This window comes from Danio rerio, chromosome 8 (assembly GCF_052040795.2).
Source record: "Danio rerio strain M-AB ecotype USA chromosome 8, GRCz13ab, whole genome shotgun sequence".
NCBI classification, from domain to species: Eukaryota; Metazoa; Chordata; class Actinopteri; order Cypriniformes; family Danionidae; genus Danio; species Danio rerio.
The window spans coordinates 10,148,812-10,168,704 of NC_141028.1; the positions used below are offsets into that span (position 1 = coordinate 10,148,812).

At 38.2% G+C, this 19,893-nt stretch overlaps 1 protein-coding gene across 12 annotated transcripts in view; it reads left to right on the forward strand.

The window, feature by feature from the left end:
- The window catches only part of srpk3 (SRSF protein kinase 3), a 46,119-nt gene extending 27,003 nt beyond the window's left edge, over positions 1-19,116 (forward strand). For 3 of the 12 annotated variants that reach the window (XR_015497550.1, XM_087264240.1, XM_087264238.1), the window contains 7 exons: positions 5,362-5,560; positions 10,417-10,626; positions 13,445-13,542; positions 13,649-13,756; positions 14,800-14,869; positions 15,775-15,867; positions 18,535-19,116. Coding sequence is in view for 3 of the 12 variants with exons in the window: in XM_087264240.1 (XP_087120366.1) it covers positions 5,362-5,560; positions 10,417-10,626; positions 13,445-13,542; positions 13,649-13,756; positions 14,800-14,869; positions 15,775-15,867; positions 18,535-18,719 (963 nt within the window). In the remaining 9 variants the exon portion in view is untranslated. Of the gene's footprint in view, positions 1-5,361; positions 6,858-8,051; positions 8,662-8,977; positions 9,359-10,416; positions 11,487-11,608; positions 11,904-12,200; positions 12,828-13,444; positions 13,543-13,648; positions 13,757-14,799; positions 14,870-15,774; positions 15,911-15,994; positions 16,339-18,534 lie in introns of those variants that run through there. The other 9 variants (XR_015497551.1, XM_087264239.1, XR_015497552.1 and 6 more) reach the window with 9 other exon arrangements.
- The last annotated feature ends 777 nt before the right edge of the window (positions 19,117-19,893 follow it).

A 19,893-nucleotide genomic window follows, 5' to 3' on the forward strand; every position in this document is an offset into this window, starting at 1 on the left:
TCCCTCTCCCTCTCACCCTCTCCCCCTCCCTCTTCCTCTATCTCTCTCCTCCACACTGTCCCGTGATGACAACCACACACACGTTTTTTAGGCATTAAATAAAGGATATTTAATACTTTATGACGGTATAACGGTATTGAAACTGACACCGTTGCTATTTTTAGATCCCGCGGTATACCATAATACCGTAATATCGCCCAAGCCTACTCCACAGTAATGCCAGCTGGCCCAGCCCGGACTCGAACAAGTGACCTTTTTGCTGTGAGGCGACAGTGCTAACCATGATAATACTATAAGTAATTTGAATACTAATAATACAACATTACCGTCTCAACTCAAAATGCATTTTAGGTCTGCTAAACTGCTGTTCGCCTTTTTATTAGGACATATTTTAATTTGACTATCTTTAGACTTAGTGATTTCTTCTGCACATCACTTTGTGCTTAATCTTCTATTCACCTGTAAATGTTCTGAGATGTTGAATTAGAGGCTAATGGATATCATAAAAAGGTTTATAGCTTTAAAACACCTTGTATCTCTGTTGCATTTTAAAGTTTGCCAGTTTTCTACAGACTCTGAGCAGTATCTCCAGCAGACAGTATAGCTTGCACTTGCTTGACTTTAGTTGATATACAGCTTACTATTTATATTAACTAAATGTAATCTACAGTGTACAGTAACCAGAGTGTAAGACCTGAAATACAGCTGAGTACCTCTGATAAATATATATCTGCACCTACAGCAGGAAGTCTCATTTATAAGTGGCAGTAGCAGTGGGTTTACAGACAGCGCCAGACACGGTGGTTCATCAGGTCAGTCCATTGAGACTGGGCTTAGCAAATGTGTCACTGCTCGGCCAGACAACAGACATGGCAATAGAGCAGCTGTACCGAAATAGTCCCGGAGCTGGAAATGGCGCAGGATGGTGTCGGGTATCCCTCATGGCAGGATTCACTTAATGCTGCGTCAGTATAAGCTTAGAGTGCATGCAGAATCATTTGAAAATGACCCCTAGACTAGTCTTTCCCAAACCTGTTCTTGAAGGCTCACCAACAGTACACACATTTTTACCCTCTTCCTAATTAAACACACCTGAATCAACTCATCAGAACATTAGTAAGAGATTACTTTACCTCAAATGAATGGGGAAGATAAGGGAGACATCCAAAATATGTACTGTTGGTGTGTTTCCAGGAACAGGGTTGGGAAACGCTGCCCTAGATGTCATGCTGTGAAAATTACGATTGACTCTAATTCCATTGCTGTATGAAATAACCCTTCTGCATGCCAGTGCTGGCACATATGCCTAATAAAGTGACTGTCCTTCTAGCCGACAGCTAGCTCTCTGCAACTCTCACATGGTCGCCCATTGAAGCTAAGCAGGGCTGTGCCTGGTCAGTACCTGGATGGGAGACCACATGGGAAAGCTAGGTGGTAGACGAAAGTGGTGTTAGTGAGGCCAGCAGAGGGCACCCAAGCCACAGCCATATCACCCTGCAGCCCAAGACCGGTTACTCACTGAAGCTAAGCAGGGCTGAGCCTGGTTAGTACCTGGATGGGAGACCACTAGGGAGCACTAGGTTGCTGTTGGAAGTGGTGTTAGTGAGGCAGGGGGCGCTCAACCTGAGGTCTGTGTGAGTCCTAATGCCCCAGTAAAAGTGAAGGGGACACTATACTGTCAGTGGACGCCGTCTTTCGGATGAGACGTTAAACCGAGGTCCTGACTCTCTGTGGTCATTAAAAATCCCATGCACACTTCTCGTGAAAGAGCAGGGGTGTAACCCCGGTGTCCTGGCCAAAGTCCCTCTATCGGCCCTTACGATCATGGCCTCCCAATCATCCCCTTCCACCGAATTGGGTCCATCACTGTCTCTCGACTCCACCAATAGCTGGTGTGTGGTGAGCGCACTGGCGCCGTTGTCCTGTGGCAGCCGTCGCATCATTCAAGTGGATGCTGCACACTGGTGGTGGTGTGGAGAGACCCCCCCTCATGATTGTGAAGCGCTTTGGGTGTATGGCCATACACAATAAATACGCTATATAAATACACATTACATTACAAAAATAAATACACATTACATTACATTACATATTAAATTGTATAAATTGCATTCGTAACATAAATTACATCAATGCAAACATGAGAACAGTGGCGGATTACCATCCTGCGGGCAAACAACATGAAATATGTGATGCATTTGCCGCGAATGTGTGAAATTCTGCCTCATTTGCATCTTCCTTGTTTGGTGTAAACGTGTTGGCCAATTAGAAAAGCAGAAAACATCACGCATGCTGGCGTCATGAGACGTAAACTCTGGTTGTAGTGTCTGCACAACCACTCTGTCCCCGGAGTTTTGGAAAATCTTCACACTTGCCGGAGTTTTCAAAAAGTTTCGGTTTCAGTCACCTGACACTGGGTTTTCGTGTGGACAAACAACAAAAGAAAAAAGTGAGTTTTAAAAATACCAGTGTTCGTGTGGACAGGGTCTAAATTTGTTTGATCAGATGTGTTTAATACAGATGATCAGATGTGTGCAAAGCTGTGTCCCTCTAGGAACTGAGTTTGACACCCTCGTTCTTGATCAGTGGTTCCCAATTCCGGTTTTCTCGACCCCCTGCCATAGTTTATTAAGTCTTTAATTAGGCTAGCTGCAAAGCTGACAGAAATGAAAACGGCTGATGGAGTACACACCAACTTGCAAATTATTCAGTCATAAGATGATACAAAACAAAAACACAAAACTGACTGAAACAAAACCGGCTAAAGCATGTAATAACCTACATATTATTCATTCACAAGATGGCGCCAAACTGTCAAAAATTGCAGCATGACAGACAAGCAGATACATATGAATGTGTATGTAAGTATATGGATTTGAACGTATTCACTGACGGTCAAGGTGATCCGAAGGTCCCGCATGAGCCTGCGTTATTTAGCGGTTGTTATCTGGGAATAAAATACCTTGAAATGTTGCAACTGACCAATCAAAATCGAGTATTCCAGACAGCTGTGTAATAATCTGTGACAATATGAGCCTGTATATACTTTATCCCGTACTTCAGTGGACCACCGGGCCGCGGACCAGTACCAGTCTGTGGATCAGTTGGTACCAGGCTGCAAAAAGAAATCCTTAATTATTGCCTTTTTATTTATTATACGAGTCTAAACCATTTTTTTATTTTGAAAAATCATTTATTTTGAAAAATGAACGTATTCTCTAGCTTAAATCTGTATCACTCGTGCGCCAAAATTTAACCCAAAAGCAGCAAAATGGGTAAGAAACAGACGTCTTTGCAAAGTTTCTTTGCTAAGGGCAAAATGCCCAGTGTAGGACCCGCTAACTGCCAAGGAATAGATCCGCAACTCATTTGTCAACAAATCAGGTGAATCCACCGTGTCTGTGCAAGAAGATCAACTGCTGGAGATCGTAAATGACTGTGGCCTTTTAGGGGTCATTCGCATATCGCGTCTTTTCTAGAGTTTGCACAAGTTCGTTATTTCCAACGGAGGTGTGCAGCTTGTGCTCGCGGGCGCACCTTCCAAATTGCCCAGTTGAATGAATGCCAGGAGCGCACAGAGATTCACATGACAAGAACTGACCGATCAGCTTCAGCTTGTCTGGAATATACACATTTCGGTTAAACTAATTATTTTAGAAAAACAGAACACCCAAACACTGCAGTGCTTTTTTAATTTTCTGCTTTAATAAAACTCGTATCAGAGTGACAGCAATGTTTTGCCAGCTTTGTCAGCCTAGCAATCTATATTACCTAAAGTAAATGTGTGAGATAAAAGAAACCTAACCTGAGGTATTTTTTATTATTACATTTTTGCATCTGCTGTTTTAACATGATAGAGACACTCACCATGCCACCTTTTTGTGTAGTTACAAGGTGTTACGTAGCGGATGCACCCCGCTAAGCACATAAGATTAAGGATGACCACTATTAAAAGAGGTCATCCGGAGTCCCCGTTCCTGCTCCCCAAGCACACAAACACAGGCCAAGTTGTCAAAAGAGGTATCAGATTTATTAAACAAAAAGATCAATTTCAGAATCAGGAAACAAAAAGGCCAAAACAACAAACAAAACAAGGTACGCTACCTAATATTAAACCTCTTACCTATACCAAAAATAAAGTTCCATAAATAAAGCATACAATTCTAACCTCCATAACTAACCACAAAACAGGAGAAAACTGGATAAAAGAAAAAGGGCCTTCCCTTTGATCATTCAGCATAAAGGTATATATTAGCCACAGCTAACACATGACACGTCCTAGTAACGTATTTAACAGAGTATCTCACCAGATTACTTTGAAAAAAAGGTTTCAGACAGATCACTGCCACACAGGGTACTCAGAGCAAACTGCTCAGACACACACTCACACAATAGCGAGGGGAAACAGGAAGAGAACTTGATGAGGAACGTCAACGGCGTGCCTTTATAGCTGGCACCGCCCCTCTCACTGCTGCACCTGATCTCCGCTCATGTGGAGAGAGAGAGAAAGAGATAGATAATGGAGGAAACGCACACAGGAACAATACACACTAGCATTGTCAAAAATAATGTTACTCAATATGTAACACAAGGCAGTACATTTTGGCCTCAAGCATGAACAAAAATGTCCAGTTGTGCACTGGCTTTTAGTGGCAGTAATACAGTTGAAGTCAAAATGATTTGCCCTCCTGTGAATGTTTTCTTCTTTTTCAGATATTTCCCAAATGAGCTTTAACAGAGCGCGGAAATTTTCACAGTATTTCCTATAATATTTTTCTTCTGGAGAAAGTCTTATTTGTTTTATTTTGGCTAAAATAAAAGCAGTTTTAAAGCATTTAAAGGTCAATATTATTAGCTCTCTTAAGACTTTTTTTTTTTATTGTCTACAGAGCAAACCATCATTACACAATGATTTGCCTATTTTCCCTAACTTGCCTTGTTAACCTAAATAACCTAGTTAAGCCTTTAACTGTCACTTTAATCTGAAGACTATTATCTTGAAAGTATCTAGTAAAATAATATGTGCTGTCATTATAAAAATAAAATAAGTCAGTTATTAGATACGAGTTGTTAAAATTATTATGTTTAGAAACAGAAATTGGGGAAAGAAAAATACAGAGGGCCTAATAATTCTGACTCTAACTATATGTCCTCCATAACAAAACTAGGAACTTTAAAATGGCATATTAAGTCACTTAAACTAATAGTAACTAATGAGAGAGATATCATTGTAAAGCACTACCATAATCATAATTGCTAACGTCAGACTTTAGGCCTAATTTAGAAGGAATTTACCTTAGTGTTTAACAGTACTTTCATTTGGCTCTCTGTTTACGTTCATGTGTGTTTGTGTGTCTCTAGATGGGAAAAATGTCAAAGAATAAGAAGAAGAAGTTGAAGAGGAAGGCCAAACGGCAGCAGCAACTGCTGGATGAGAGGTTAATTGACCTGCAGAGGATGGAGGAGCTGGACGGGGTTTTGCCATCGGATGCTTCTGGAAACACACGAGCACTCTGGAGACTCAGTGAGGATGAGGAGGACAACGACAAACACGCACAAAGTGAGATCTATACCAGAAAAACAACTTTTAAGAGTAAACGTTTAAAAAAATGGATTAAACGGATGCTCCCTCAGTGAATGAATCCTATTGGATTGATTCTTTCCGGGGAAAAAAAGTGTTAATATTCGTTATTAATGAGGGCTTGATGAGATTAAGGACTAAAATGGGTTGTTTTAATGAGTTGTTACTTTGAAAATGAGTTATGAAATACCTTGTGGGGATGTCTGAGAACAATTGAAAGATTATGCACAATATGGAGGAGAAGATTAATGTGTGTAGTCGGTTTCATGTGTTTTTCTCCTGTTTTTCAAGGCTGGAAAATAATGTCACATTCATTATGCACGTCTCCTGTTGTTATGGGGTGAAGAAAACATCACTCCAGCATCTCAAAGCAAAGCACAGATTTTTTTTGTCAAATGACAGAATGTGTTTTAATTCCTGCTTTAATCCAGCGTTAATGGCCAACAAATGGAAATCTAATTAATGCATTTGCTTAATGAACCATTTACACATGCAAAATAACATCTAGAACTTCAAGATGAATTTCAGGGAGAGTACATGTTTGATGCAGATTCATGTAAATCATGTGCTTGGGAAATCTGTCATTTCCCTGCTGAAAAATCCAGCTTAAACCAGCCTAGGCTGGTTGGCTGGTTTTAGCTGGTCGACCAGGCTGGTTTTAGAGGGGTTTTGGCAATTTCCAGGCTGGTTTCCAGCCATTTCCAGCCTGGTCTTTCCAGCTAAAACCAGCTTGATCAGCCTAATTTAGGCTGGACATAGCTGGTATTGGCTGGGCTCCCAGCCTGGCTAGGCTGGTCAAGCTGGTTTTATAGCTGGTCAAGCTGGACCAGCTAAGACCAGGCTGGAAGTGGCTGGAAACCAGCCAGGAAATTGCCAAAACCCCTCTAAAACCAGCCTGGTCGACCAGCTAAAAACAGCCAACCAGCCTAGTCTGGTTTAAGCTGTTTTTTTTCAGTAGGGTTATGTTATTTCTTGTTATAATTCGCTATAAGGTCGTTAGTTTGAAAACCGGCTGGGTCCGTTGGCATTTCTGTGTGGAGTTTGCATGTTCTCTCTGTGTTGGCGTTTGTTTCCTCGAGTTGCTCCGGTTTCCCCCACAAGTCCAAAGACATGCGCTATAGGTGAATTGGGTAAACTAAATTGTTTGTAGTGTATGTGGGTGAATGAGTGTGTATGGATGTTTCCCAGTACTGGGCTGCAGCTGAAAAGGCATCTGTTGTGTAAAACATATGTTGGAAAAGTTGGCGGTTCATTGGTGAATAAAGGGACCAAGCTGAAGGAAAGTGTCTTTAAATATCCTACATTTCAAAAACTAAAATGTAGGCCTTAAAAAGACTTAAATTCACTGAAATATGGTGTTGTATATCTGAAATACTTTTTAATTTTCCTTTGTCCATGTAAAATATCTAAAACAACACATTTATCAAAAGTAAATTAGATTCATTTAACTTAAATTATCTTCCTTATATCCTTGCAATAACATTTAAAGGTTCTCCATGTATTTATGCTTTATGTTGTGCATTTATTTATTATAGTTTTTAAAACTTGTCTTTTTTTAGGTAAAGTTATGCCAGTAAAAATAAAATTGAGTTTGCTTGTTTTAACACTATTTAAAATATGAGGCTAAGAAATATCAGAATTTGAATAGGGCTAGTAAACAAAATTCCACTAGCTGTTACAAAAAATCTTAGCATTTCACTCTGTAAAAGTCTACAATTTAATTAATAATAGTCTTAAAAAGTCCTAAATTTGACTTTGTGAAACCTGCAGGAACTCTGATATAGGCTACATGAAAAGTCATATCTCTTTGTTGCTGGTTTAAAAAAACATTTCTTTAATTTTAATCAATTTCCATGAAAATTTAGTTCAGAAAATGAGTAGTTATCTTTAGTGTGTGTGTGTGTGTTTAGCTGGGAAAAGCGTATCCCAGCAACAAAATCAATGAATGCCTTGTTTATGGTTTGTAAAAAGTAGTTACATTTCTTTATTTTTTATAGTCATTATTATTTATTTATTCAAATTTTTTATTAGTGCAATCTTTTTATATTCGTCCTGTGAAATGTTTAACAGAGCATGGAAATTTTCACAGTATGTCTGATAATATTTTTTTCGTCTGGAGAAAGTCTTATTTATTTTATTTCAGCTAGAATAAAAGCAGTTTTTAATAAAAAAAAAAACATTTTAAGGTCAATAATATGATCCCTTATAAGCAATATATAATGTATATATATATATATATATGTATGTATATATGTGTGTGTGTGTGTGTGTGTGTGTGTGTGTGTGTGTGTGTGTGTGTGTATATATATATATATTAAGGGTGGAGCCGAACCCGAATACGGTATTCGGAAAGGCACGAATAGCGTGTTTTTACGAATACTTATTTCGAACAAATACTTGAAAAAATATTTGTATTCGGGAGCAAGAAAAGCATTATATCAAAAAGCAGCGTTTCCTCATGAGACCACAGTGCGTGCCCGCGTGAGTGAGTGAGTGAGTGAGTGAGTGAGTGAGTGAGTGAGTGAGTGAGTGAGTGAGTGAGTGAGTGAGTGAGTGAGAGAGAGAGAGAGAGAGAGAGAGACGCTTAGTCAGTAGTCGGAGGGCGGGGCGGAGGTAAAATGTGTCTGGCACAAGCTTCTCCACAGATACAGACAGAGAAGGCTCGGCTGAGCGAAAAAAATACTTCACTGCATCACTATTTTTGTTAAATAGATTTTTGTACCCTAAATTGGGTTCCAGATGCAGTTTATAAAATTGTAGCGTAGTTTGATCGGATATTCCATTACGCTGCATTTTTGACGTCTGCAACCGGGTGCTCTGTTTACGCAACGTTAGCTCTGTTAGCGCGGTAATTTAGACAATAGACTGTTGACAGAGTAACGTTAACGTTAGTTTATAAAGGTTAAAACGATGCTTTTGCAGTTGTGTCGAATAGTATGCACTTATGGGAGTTATATGGTACGTCTAAATTACTGTCTTTTGCAGACAGCAAGATATATGCTATAGGCTAGTTAACCTTAGCATAGCTTCCTGTCACTTTTTATTAACTTAAAACTCCTCAAATACATTTGGGCACCATGAAAAAGAGTGAAAAAGACTACTGCTGAGCCATTTCTTGGTCCTTCACCAGTCGAAAAAAAAAATCTTCAGGTTCTGTGTGGAAGCATTTTACAGTCAGTTGTGCTGCAGATAAAACAAAGTGATACTGTATAATGTGTGCAAAAGTGAAATCAGCAGGGTCAGAGATATTAAACATCTGTCAACATCTTCTATGCATAATCATTCATTTCTTTTCGGCTTCGTCCCTTTATCAATCTGGGGTAGCCACAGTGGAATGAACCACCAATTTATCCAGCTATGTTTTACGCAGTGGCTGCCCTTCCAGCTGCTACCCAGCACTGGGAAACATCCATACACTCTCTTTCACACACATACAATAGGGGCAATTTAGCTTACCCAATTCACCTATATTGCATGTGTTAGGACTGTGGGGGAAACCGGAGCACCCGGAGGAAACCCACGCCAACATGGGGAGAACCCAGTCGAGGCTCGAACCAGCAACCTTCTTGCTGTGAGGCGACAGCACTACTCACTGTGCCACCGCGCAACCTTCTATGTAATGTATTATCACATGCACTAAAAGCATCCTCTCCTGATACTGTCTGTGAACCCCTCAAAAGCATCAATCCCCTCAATCAGCACAGCTATGTTCTGCTAAATCCTCCACAAGCACCAAACCATCAACACAGCCACATTCTTCCCCAGCAAGTCAGTTTCAAACATAAAAAAAAATGTAAAAAAAAACAAACAAACTTTGTGTCTGTTTTGTGGCAGGCAGATGACAATAGCAGGGCTGTATCTTTTAGTATTATATAGAATACTTTTGTTCTGCCAGATCTCCCAGGCAGGGTTTTATTTAGATTTATTTAGCTAATTTTAGTTTTTGGAATTCTGTGCATTGGAAAGAAGTTCTTTCAGAAGAAGAAAAGTTTTTTGAAGTATTATTTGTTTTTATTCTGTCTATTCAGTGTCATTCAACAAGAACGGTGGTGGTGGGGTTCATAATATTCACAATGGTATTTATTAGTTGTTGGTTTAACCATGGATGAGATAATGGCTTCTATGTTATTTTCTTTTCAATGACATTTCTTGTCACATGTTCAAAAACAACAACCAATATTGCATATCTGTAATTTATATAATGGGTATAATTACACAATACTTTAACTATAACGTAAATTAGAAGTGTAATAGAAAAATATATATATTTTTGCGCCATTTTGAATTTTTACTCGAATACAAATACAAATACAAATACTTTTCCCCCCTCAACAAATACAAATATATATATGTATGTATATATATATATATATATGTATATGTGTGTGTGTGTGTGTGTGTGTGTGTGTGTGTGTGTGTGTGTGTGTGTGTGTGTGTGTATGTGTGTATGTGTGTATGTGTGTATGTGTGTATGTATGTATGTATGTATGTATGTATGTATGTATGTGTGTATGTATGTATGTATGTGTGTATGTATGTATGTATGTATGTATGTATGTATGTATGTATGTATGTATGTATGTATGTATGTATATATATATATATATATATATATATATATATATATATATATATATATATATATATATATATATATATATAATAAATACTCACTGTATACTTTGCTCTGTCCATATATGCATTACTGCGTAAACAGAGCAAACAAAACAAGAACACATGTTTAAATGAAACTATTAAACACGGACACTATAACCATAAGACTTTCTGATGATGTGTATTATGAAAATGTGTCTTCCTCTTCTTGTATGTCACAGCGAATGGTAACGGAGCTCTGAATAAACAAAGTCCAGAATCTGGCTCGTCGTGGCTGGAGGAGAGCTGTAACGGCTTCGGCCCGCTGCGTTTCTCCAGTCCTGGATCGGGGCTGTCGGGCCTCTCTGGATCCATCCTGTCAGCTACCTCTGAGTCGGCTCTGTCCACACTGTCTGGATACTCTACAGAGCGATCGCTGCTTTCTCCAAACTGTACGTACTGCACACTGCCTCTGACTGATGAATGATCACTGATAGAGTGCAACAGTGGAGCCCTTATTTGAAGAGTGCTTGATTTGGGAAGGGTTTAAAAAAAAAAAGTAGATTAACGCTGATTTTTAGCCCATCATGTCTATTTATTTACTTGTGTAACTGTGTTTAAATCTATATTTAATCAGTTTATGAATTAATTTCAATAATATTATTGTCATATTTGAATGAAATGTTCATATGATTTATTTAAAATACAGAATTTGGAAAGTAATATTTTCTCTTTTAGTAGAGATATTATATGAGAGACTTGCTTTGATTATCAAATAAGTGGATCTAGTTGAATTTGCTTGTAAACATTAAATAAAAGTTAAAAAGGTATTATTTTTATTTCATATATTCAATTTATAGTTACGATACTCCCAAAATCATTCCTGCTTAAATCCACAGATTTTTTTATTCACTTCTGCTTAGAAATAGCAAAAAATGTCTGCAGATTCTGCCTGACCCTTGTTATGTAAGCCATGGAGCAAAGCAACCAGTGTTGAGGGAAAATCACAGCTTTACAAACTAACTTAAATTAGATGGGTGCTTGAAAATTGGACAAAAATACAGGACTACTGAATAATTCTCAGAAAATTGATAATTCTATCATTATTGACTTACACTCACCGGCCACTTTATTAGGTACACCTATCCATCTGCTCATTAATGCAAATTTCTAATCAGCCAATCACATGGCAGCAACTTAATGCATTTAGGCATGTAAACATGATCAAGATGATCTGCTGCAGTTTATACCAAGCATCAGAATGGGAAAAAAAAAGAGGATTTAAGTAACTTTAAATGTAGCATGGTTGTTGGTGCCAGACGGGCTGGTCTGAGTGTTTCAGAAACTGCTGATCTACTGGGATTTTCACGCACTACCATCTCTGGGGTTTACAGAGAATGGTCTGAAAAAGATTAAATATCCAGTGAGTGGCAGTTCTGTGGGTGCAAATGCCTTGTTGATGCCAGAGGTCAGAGGAGAATGGCCAGACTGGTTCCAGCTGATAGAAAGTCAACAGTAACTCAAATAACCACTCGCTACAACCGAGGTCTGCAGAAGAGCATCTCTGAATGCACAACACATCCAACCTTGAGGTGAATGGACTACAGCAGCAGAAGACCATTGGAAAAATGTTGTCTGGTCTGATGAGTTTCATTTTCTACTGCGACATTCATATGGTAGGGTCAGAATTTGGCATCAACAATATAAAAGTATGGATCCATCCTGCCTTGTATCAACAGTTTAGGCTGGTGGTGTTGGTGTAATGATGTGGGGATGTTTTCTTGGCACACTTTGGGCTCATTAGTACCAACTGAGCATCGTGTCAATGCCACAGCCTACATGAGTATCGTTGCTGGCCATGTCCATCTCTTTATGACCACAGTGTACCCATCTTCTGATAGGTACTTCCAGCAGGATAACGGGCCATGTCATAAAGCGTGAATCATCTCAGACTGGTTTCTTGAACATGACAATGAGTTCACTGTACTCAAATGTCCTCCACAGTCACCAGATTTCAATCCAATAGAGCACCTTTGGAATGTGGGGAAACGGGAGATTCATATCTGCAGCAACTGTGTGATGCTATCATGTCAATATAGACCAAAATCTCTGAATAATATTTCCAGTCTCTTGTTAAATCTATGCCATGAAGGATTAAGGCAGTTCTGAAGGCAAAAGTGGGTCCAACCCTTGTTTGTAAGGTGTACCTAATAAAGTGGCCAGTAAGTTTAGCCTTCACTTGAGCTTCTTTTTTTTTGTTAAACACAAAAGGAGATATTTTGAAAAATGTGTAGACCGGTAACTCATAAATGTTTGAAATCCCTTGAGGTAAAGAACTTGCATTTTTCGGGTGAACTATCCTTTAAATAAGCAGAAAGTGTATAGATTTACTTTAACAGAAGCCAAAATCACAATAGTTATTAAAAGGAAGAATCCACATATATAATTTTTCCAATTGCACTTGCATCAATAGATCACAGACAAAATCCTTGATAGGTTTTCTGGGAATTTTCGAGAGTAAAAAATTGGGAGATACCTAAAACAAATCTGTCCCTTACTTAGTCATTGTGTTATAAACTTTAAATGGTATTGGCTATTTTTTCTGTAATTAAAAGACAAGCTAATATGAGAAAATATGCAGCTATAAATGTACTGGGTACATGGGTTGAATGTACTGGGTTAAAGCTGGAAAGGCATCCGCTGTGTAAAACATGCTGTATAAGTTGGCGGTTCATTTCGCTGTGGCGACCCTTGATGAATAAAGGGACTAAGCCGAAGGGAAATGTATTAATGAATGAAATAGTCAATTTTATTAATTAAATAAAAATTTTGACTATGTAGTAATAATGCGCAACCTCATTTCTCAAAGTCAGCTTTTTTATGCTTTATGGCAGGGGTCACCAAACTTGTTCCTGGAGGGGAACAAGTCTTACAGATCTTAGCTCCAACCCTAATCAAACACACCTGAACAAGCTAATCAAGGTCTTGCTAGGTATACTTGATACATCCAGGTAGGCGTGCTAAAGCAAGTTGGAGCTAAACCCTGAAGGGACACCGGCCCTTCAGGACCGATATTGGTGACCCCTGCTTTATGGTAATGATTAGCATGTTTTTTTCATGCATTGAGATCATAAAGGGGGAGTTTTTACTTCTTGAACCCAACTGCTGCACTCTATAGGATTCTCCAAACATACTAATCACCAAAAATAACCTGATTTATTATAAACATGATGAAAGTTTCAAATAAACTGTCTTTTTCCCCCCATCCAGCTTACTCTGCTGCTGATTTCTTAGTGAATCCTCTAGAATCTCAGAACGCAGATAAAATAAGCATCAAGATTGCAGACCTGGGCAATGCATGCTGGGTGGTGAGTACCGTGGCTCGTTGATGAAATGAATTATGGATCACAGCAGGGGTTTAAACACAAATAGCTGCTCATACGTGCTGTTTACTGATGCTCTTCTCCATATCAGCACAAGCACTTTACTGAGGACATCCAGACGCGTCAGTACAGAGCTCTGGAGGTGCTGATCGGAGCTGAATATGGCCCGCCTGCTGACATATGGAGCACTGCGTGTATGGTACGAACTACTTTAATGCTACTTTTTTTTTTGGTCATTTCTTGTAAGATGTAATGGTAGTAGTGGTGTACTATACTGTCCTCAAAATTACTACAGTTGAAGTCAGAATTATTAGCCCTAAACTCTTTCTTTTCGAAAATATTTGCCAAATGATGATTAACAGAGCAAGGGATTTTTCACAGTATTTCCTATAATATTTTTTCTTCTGGAGAAAACCTTGTTTGTTTTATTTTGGCTAGATTAAAAGCAGTTTCAATTTAAAAAGGTCAATATTATTAGACCCCTTAAGCAATATTTTTTTTCTTATTGTCTACAGCAGTGGTTCTCTAAGTGGGGGTCGGGACCCCCCGAGGGGTCGCGGGGCAATGAAGGGGGGTCGCCTGGTGATTTCCAAAAATCTATTTATTTTTATTAAACCATAAGAATTAACATATTTTATCCATAACTATACTGAAAATAAAACTAGTCGTTTATAGTTACTATATACTATGTAGTCACTATAGTAGCTTATAGTTACTAGTTCTATTGGATTGCGACCCCTGGGGTAATTACATTATATTAAAGGCAGCAATAGCGTCAGATGCATTTTGATTTTATAACATCAGGTTATACTTTCTGGCACATTTAAAGCACTGACACAAATTTAATTGGTGTGTCTGCGTCATTGCATGCAAGGTTTCTGTATTTATAACCACCTCAGAGGATATTGGGGGTCGCAAGTCACTGGCATTGTTATTTTGGGGGTCACGGGCTGAAAAGTTTGGGAACCCCTGGTCTACAGAACAAACTGTCATTTTACAGTGACTTGCCTAATTACCCTAAACTGCCTAATTAACCTAATTTGGCAAAAAGGAACTAGATTAAAGTGAAGATTACATCCTGTAAATAAAGGAAAATGTTGATTTTTGTGTGCTTCTTTAAATGCAAATGAGTTGTTGTTCCCCACCCCTTCTCTGAAAGATAAAAGCGAGTGTGTTATATAAGTCAATATCGTCATTAGCTGAAATAAAGAAGTGACAGTGGAATATGTTGTGTCTGTACAGGCGTTTGAGTTGGCGACTGGAGATTATCTGTTCGAGCCTCACTCAGGAGAGGACTACACTCGAGATGAAGGTCAGATCTCCTGCTGTTACTGCATTAACCAATTGTTTTATTTTATTCTCATACTATTAAGTGACTCTAGCAAATTACGGTTTTGTCAAATAAGTTTTATCGAAGACACATTCGTCCATTCGTTCAGAAAATCTCAGACTTAAATCAATGGAATCCAGCAGTAATTGCACCCCAGGCACAGCACTTTTCAATAGTTTTTCATGATGTTTTTCATCATTCTTCATTTCATTACTGAACATTTTATGTTAATAGTTAGCGTATGCAGTTGTTTTTCACATGTGTATGCTTTTTCTCTTTGCATCACCCTGGTTCACTTAATTCATGAATATACACACGTCACGACTGTTCAATGTTTGGAGTTATGGATTTTATTTATAAAATGGATTCTTATTTTCTTAGTTATATATTAAGTGATACAGTTAAAATAACTTCTATGTTAATAAAGGGTTATTGTTCAAACTATTCCTGACCATATTGAAAACACTTGAAAATAATGCTCCATTAGTTCATGTATTTACTATCAATAGCAAACAATGAATAATACATTTATGGCAGTATTTACTTTTTGTTATGGTTAATAAATAAAAACTGAGATTTTTAGTGTTAGTTCTTTTTAACGCACAGTACATTATTAATGGTCAGAAGCATAACTTTGGGTTTTAATTATACATCTGTAAATGTTGAACTATGGTTAACAAGATTGGAGTTCAGGTTAGTAAATATATTAACTAAATGGAATATTAATTTAAAGTGTTAGCCAATTTAACGGTTTAATAACGGTTTTAAAATCAAAAATAAGCAAATAAACTGGACACGTATTAATGTACAGGGGGTGCTTTCTTTTATTTGAACTCATATAATTGAATCCAAAAGCATCTGTGTCATTGTGTTTTGTTGTTTTACAGATCACATAGCTCACATCATTGAGCTGTTGGGTGCCATTCCTCCACACTTCGCTCTGTCAGGCAGATACTCCAGAGAATACTTCAACCGGAGAGGTACCAGCTCAGCATGAGAAAAGTCTAAATTATGACTTCAAAAGTTAAAAGTTTGAGATTAAACGTCTAAATTATGATTTGGCAAGTTGAAAGTTTGAGATTAAAGTGTAAATTATGATTTGGCAAGTTGAAAGTTTGAGATTAAACGTGTAAATTATGATTTGGCAAGTTGAAAGTTTGAGATTAAACGTGTAAATTATGATTTGGCAAGTTGAAAGTTTGAGATTAAACGTGTAAATTATGATTTGGCAAGTCAAAAGTATGAGATTAAAAGTCTAAATTATCTCTGTATGCTAGTCAGGAACTCTCATCGCTTCACAAAATAATTGAAATCTCAATTCTATGATGTGGAATTTGCATGTTTACTGAAGCGGTTCCAGAGCAATAAATAAAAATGACCACTAGGTGTCACTGTAAAGACGGGTTTCACTACATTGTGAATATTCAACACATTTGCTTCAGTGTTGCATGAAGCCTCGCTCTGCCCAACACTAGTAGTAGGCTTTATTTTCAGTTACTGTCTAAGTAAACCAAAAAAGCTCATTTTCAGATATCAGGCTTTTTTTTAATTGTGCATTGAAGAGTATAATTGCATAAACATCATTTATAGAAATGAGTAAAACTGGAGCTTTTTAGTAGTTTTCTGAAAAAAATTATGTTTTTAATTTAGTATTTAAGAGCTCAACTGCAAATATATGACAACAGAAGAGTCAATCAACCCAGACTATTACAATCTTATTTAGCTCATGTTAATTATATTGCAGGTCAACTTGGTTTTAATTACTCTCTACTGATGTAATTTGTGCCGTTACTTCACTACTTCAGTCTATATTTGATCTGGATTCACAAATGTCCTCCAGAGAGACCTGGACTATTAATCCACTTCCACTGAAAACAGGCCACCTTCACGTTTACATGTTGTTGCGTCCTTGAGTTTGCATGAATATACTTTGACCGATCTCGTGTGTGTGTGTGTGTGTGTGTGTGTGTGTGTGTGTGTGTGTGTGTGTGTGTGTGTGTGTGTGTGTGTGTGTGTGTGTGTGTGTGTGTGTGTGTGTGTGTGTGTGTGTGTGTGTGTGTGTGTGTGTGTGTGTGTGTGTGTGTGTGTGTGTGTGTGTGTGTGTGTGTGTGTGTGTGTGTGTGTGTGTGTGTGTGTGTGTGTGTGTGTGTGTGTGTGTGTGTGTGTGTGTGTGTGTGTGTGTGTGTGTGTGTGTGTGTGTGTGTGTGTGTGTGTGTGTGTGTGTGTGTGTGTGTGTGTGTGTGTGTGTGTGTGTGTGTGTGTGTGTGTGTGTGTGTGTGTGTGTGTGTGTGTGTGTGTGTGTGTGTGTGTGTGTGTGTGTGTGTGTGTGTGTGTGTGTGTGTGTGTGTGTGTGTGTGTGTGTGTGTGTGTGTGTGTGTGTGTGTGTGTGTGTGTGTGTGTGTGTGTGTGTGTGTGTGTGTGTGTGTGTGTGTGTGTGTGTGTGTGTGTGTGTGTGTGTGTGTGTGTGTGTGTGTGTGTGTGTGTGTGTGTGTGTGACTTTATTGTGGGTTGTAAATGTCCCAGTAATGTAATGTAATAAATTAGTCATTTTTGGATCTTGTGGGGACATTTCATTCTTGCCACCTTGTCAAACTGGGGTATTTGACGCAAATAAGGAGTAGGACTGGTGAGAGTGTTATGGAATTTCATAACGCATGCCAAATGTGTGTGGTCCTTTACTGACCGCAGTGTGTGTGGATCTTGTGGGAAAATATGGTGAAAAGTCCTGCATGACGGTAATAGTTTGATCGCGGTGTTTACTTCAATAATGCCACTAATATCTGCATACTGCACATGTCTTAATTCACTTTCTATTTAGTTCAGTTATGATTTTAGTCAGATTAAGGTGATCACACGTACAGTTTAAAATTTATGTTTAACTAAATAAACAATTAGTAAACACAAGCACATCTTATTGAACATCATTTATTTTCACACCAATTTACGGTTTCTCAAGCAGTTTGTGATGCATTTTGGAGATGAGCCCCTGGTCTAATGCGCCACCTGGTTTGAGAAACCCATTCTCAAAGACAGACATATTCTGAATGCCTTCGGCAGAGTTTAAATGAGCCATTTTAATCCAGATTAATTCCGAGATTACAGTGACATTAATCTAGATAAATGTAATCTATGCCCACCTATAATATATATATATATTAATTTTTTCAAATTTAGTTACGTCACCTTTTTTTTTTTTCAAATTCCTTGTTGTATTTAAAGAAATGGTCTGCAGAATAGAGTGTATGAATAGAGTTATGTTTGGATTTTGCCACATTATTTTAAATGTGGCTCAGAAATAGCTATTAACTTGTTTTTTTTTTTGTGGGGTTAGTGAAAATTTTGGCAGGGCAAATAAATCTAAACAACTGGCCTGATAGAGCCAGTAGAAAAAATCCTGTGCTGGGCATGGGCTTCAGTCACATGGTCTTCAATAGGGTCCTTTAACTAATTAAAAGGTTTCTGTGGACTTGCCCTTTTACAATGATCACATAGTGTCACACCAGAGGATGCGGGATTGTAGTGACAAAATAGAGTTCCTATGTTTTTGGAAATTTATGGATGTAAAAAAAACAAGTGTCAATTACTAAAATAGCCACTTTTAAAAACAGGCCTGAGGTATTTATTAATAATTTTCTTTGGGATGGTAGGTGAGCTGAGGCACATCGCTAACCTGAAGCCATGGGGTTTGTTCGAGGTGCTGCTGGAAAAATACGAGTGGCCTCTGGATCAGGCAGCTCAGTTCAGTGATTTCCTGCTCACCATGCTGGAGTTCATCCCGGAGAAGCGAGCCACGGCCGCCCAGTGTCTGCAACACCCCTGGATCAACTCCTAACAACCTACGGGACATTCAGTATCCTGAGCACACACTTAGCTAGAACCTCAACCCTGTGTCGTTCTTTGTTTTTATATATATCTATATATTTAAAGAAGCTCTGACCTCTGGAGAGATGATTATGTCTGTAGTCTGTCGCGTTTTCATTGTACGGTCATTTCATTGTGTAGAGGGTCACATATTTATATGTTAAAATAGTGCCTTGACATGCCATCTGCAAAACATGAAGACAGGAAAGAAAAAGAGGAAAAATAAAAGTCCCTCACCTTTTTATATTTGTCTGCCAATTTGTGTGAGGAATGCTTGTTTGTGAACATACAGAACACTATGAATACTTGACTGATTCAATAAAGACTTAAGAGCTTAAGAGAATAAATGATCACTTTCAAACACAAAAGTCATGATGTGGATTTATTTTGTGTATATAATTTTTTTTTTTTGTTTCCATATACAGCTGTAGAAAAAAAAAAAAGATCACTTTATTATGTTATGGCACATATTTTGGAAATCTGTATATATTAGGGATGTGATGAATTCTCAGGCTACGAGATCTTGCAACATTTATTCGATTTCTTGTGGAGGTGAAAAGTTGTCTCGTGAGTTGTGAGGTTATGATAATGTGTAAGCGTGATTTAAGCACTAAGGACAGGATTGTGTTTGAACCGCACAAAGTGCGTTGCACACTTGACACGCTGGCCTCGGAGTTGAGTTTGCTTGGGAGGGTGAGTGCGATGTAACTGCTTTTTACTTAACCGGAGTTCAAAGGTTGCCGCGTCCAAAAGCAGAGGCTTCTACAACTGCAGCAACACACATTAACCACAACTCATAACAAGCGATGGAATTGCACTGTAGATATGCTTAATTTCATTAGTGTTTATGACTATTATGGCTTTAAGACACGTTCAGTATTCATATTTCAGTCGCATTACTGAAGTGTAGTCGACACGTAAACGATGTAATCAAACTATTACTGTTGTATAGGACTGTTAGCGACAATAATACTGAACGTGGAACTGCTTTTAAAACCAAAAATTAAATACGAAAAATTACACACCTTTTTATTTTTTTTAAGTTCGATTTGTTTGAAGGAATGCGATTCTCAGACGCCCTTTCAGCTGCAACCCAGTACTGGGTAACACCCATACACTTTCACATGCACACACATACACTACGA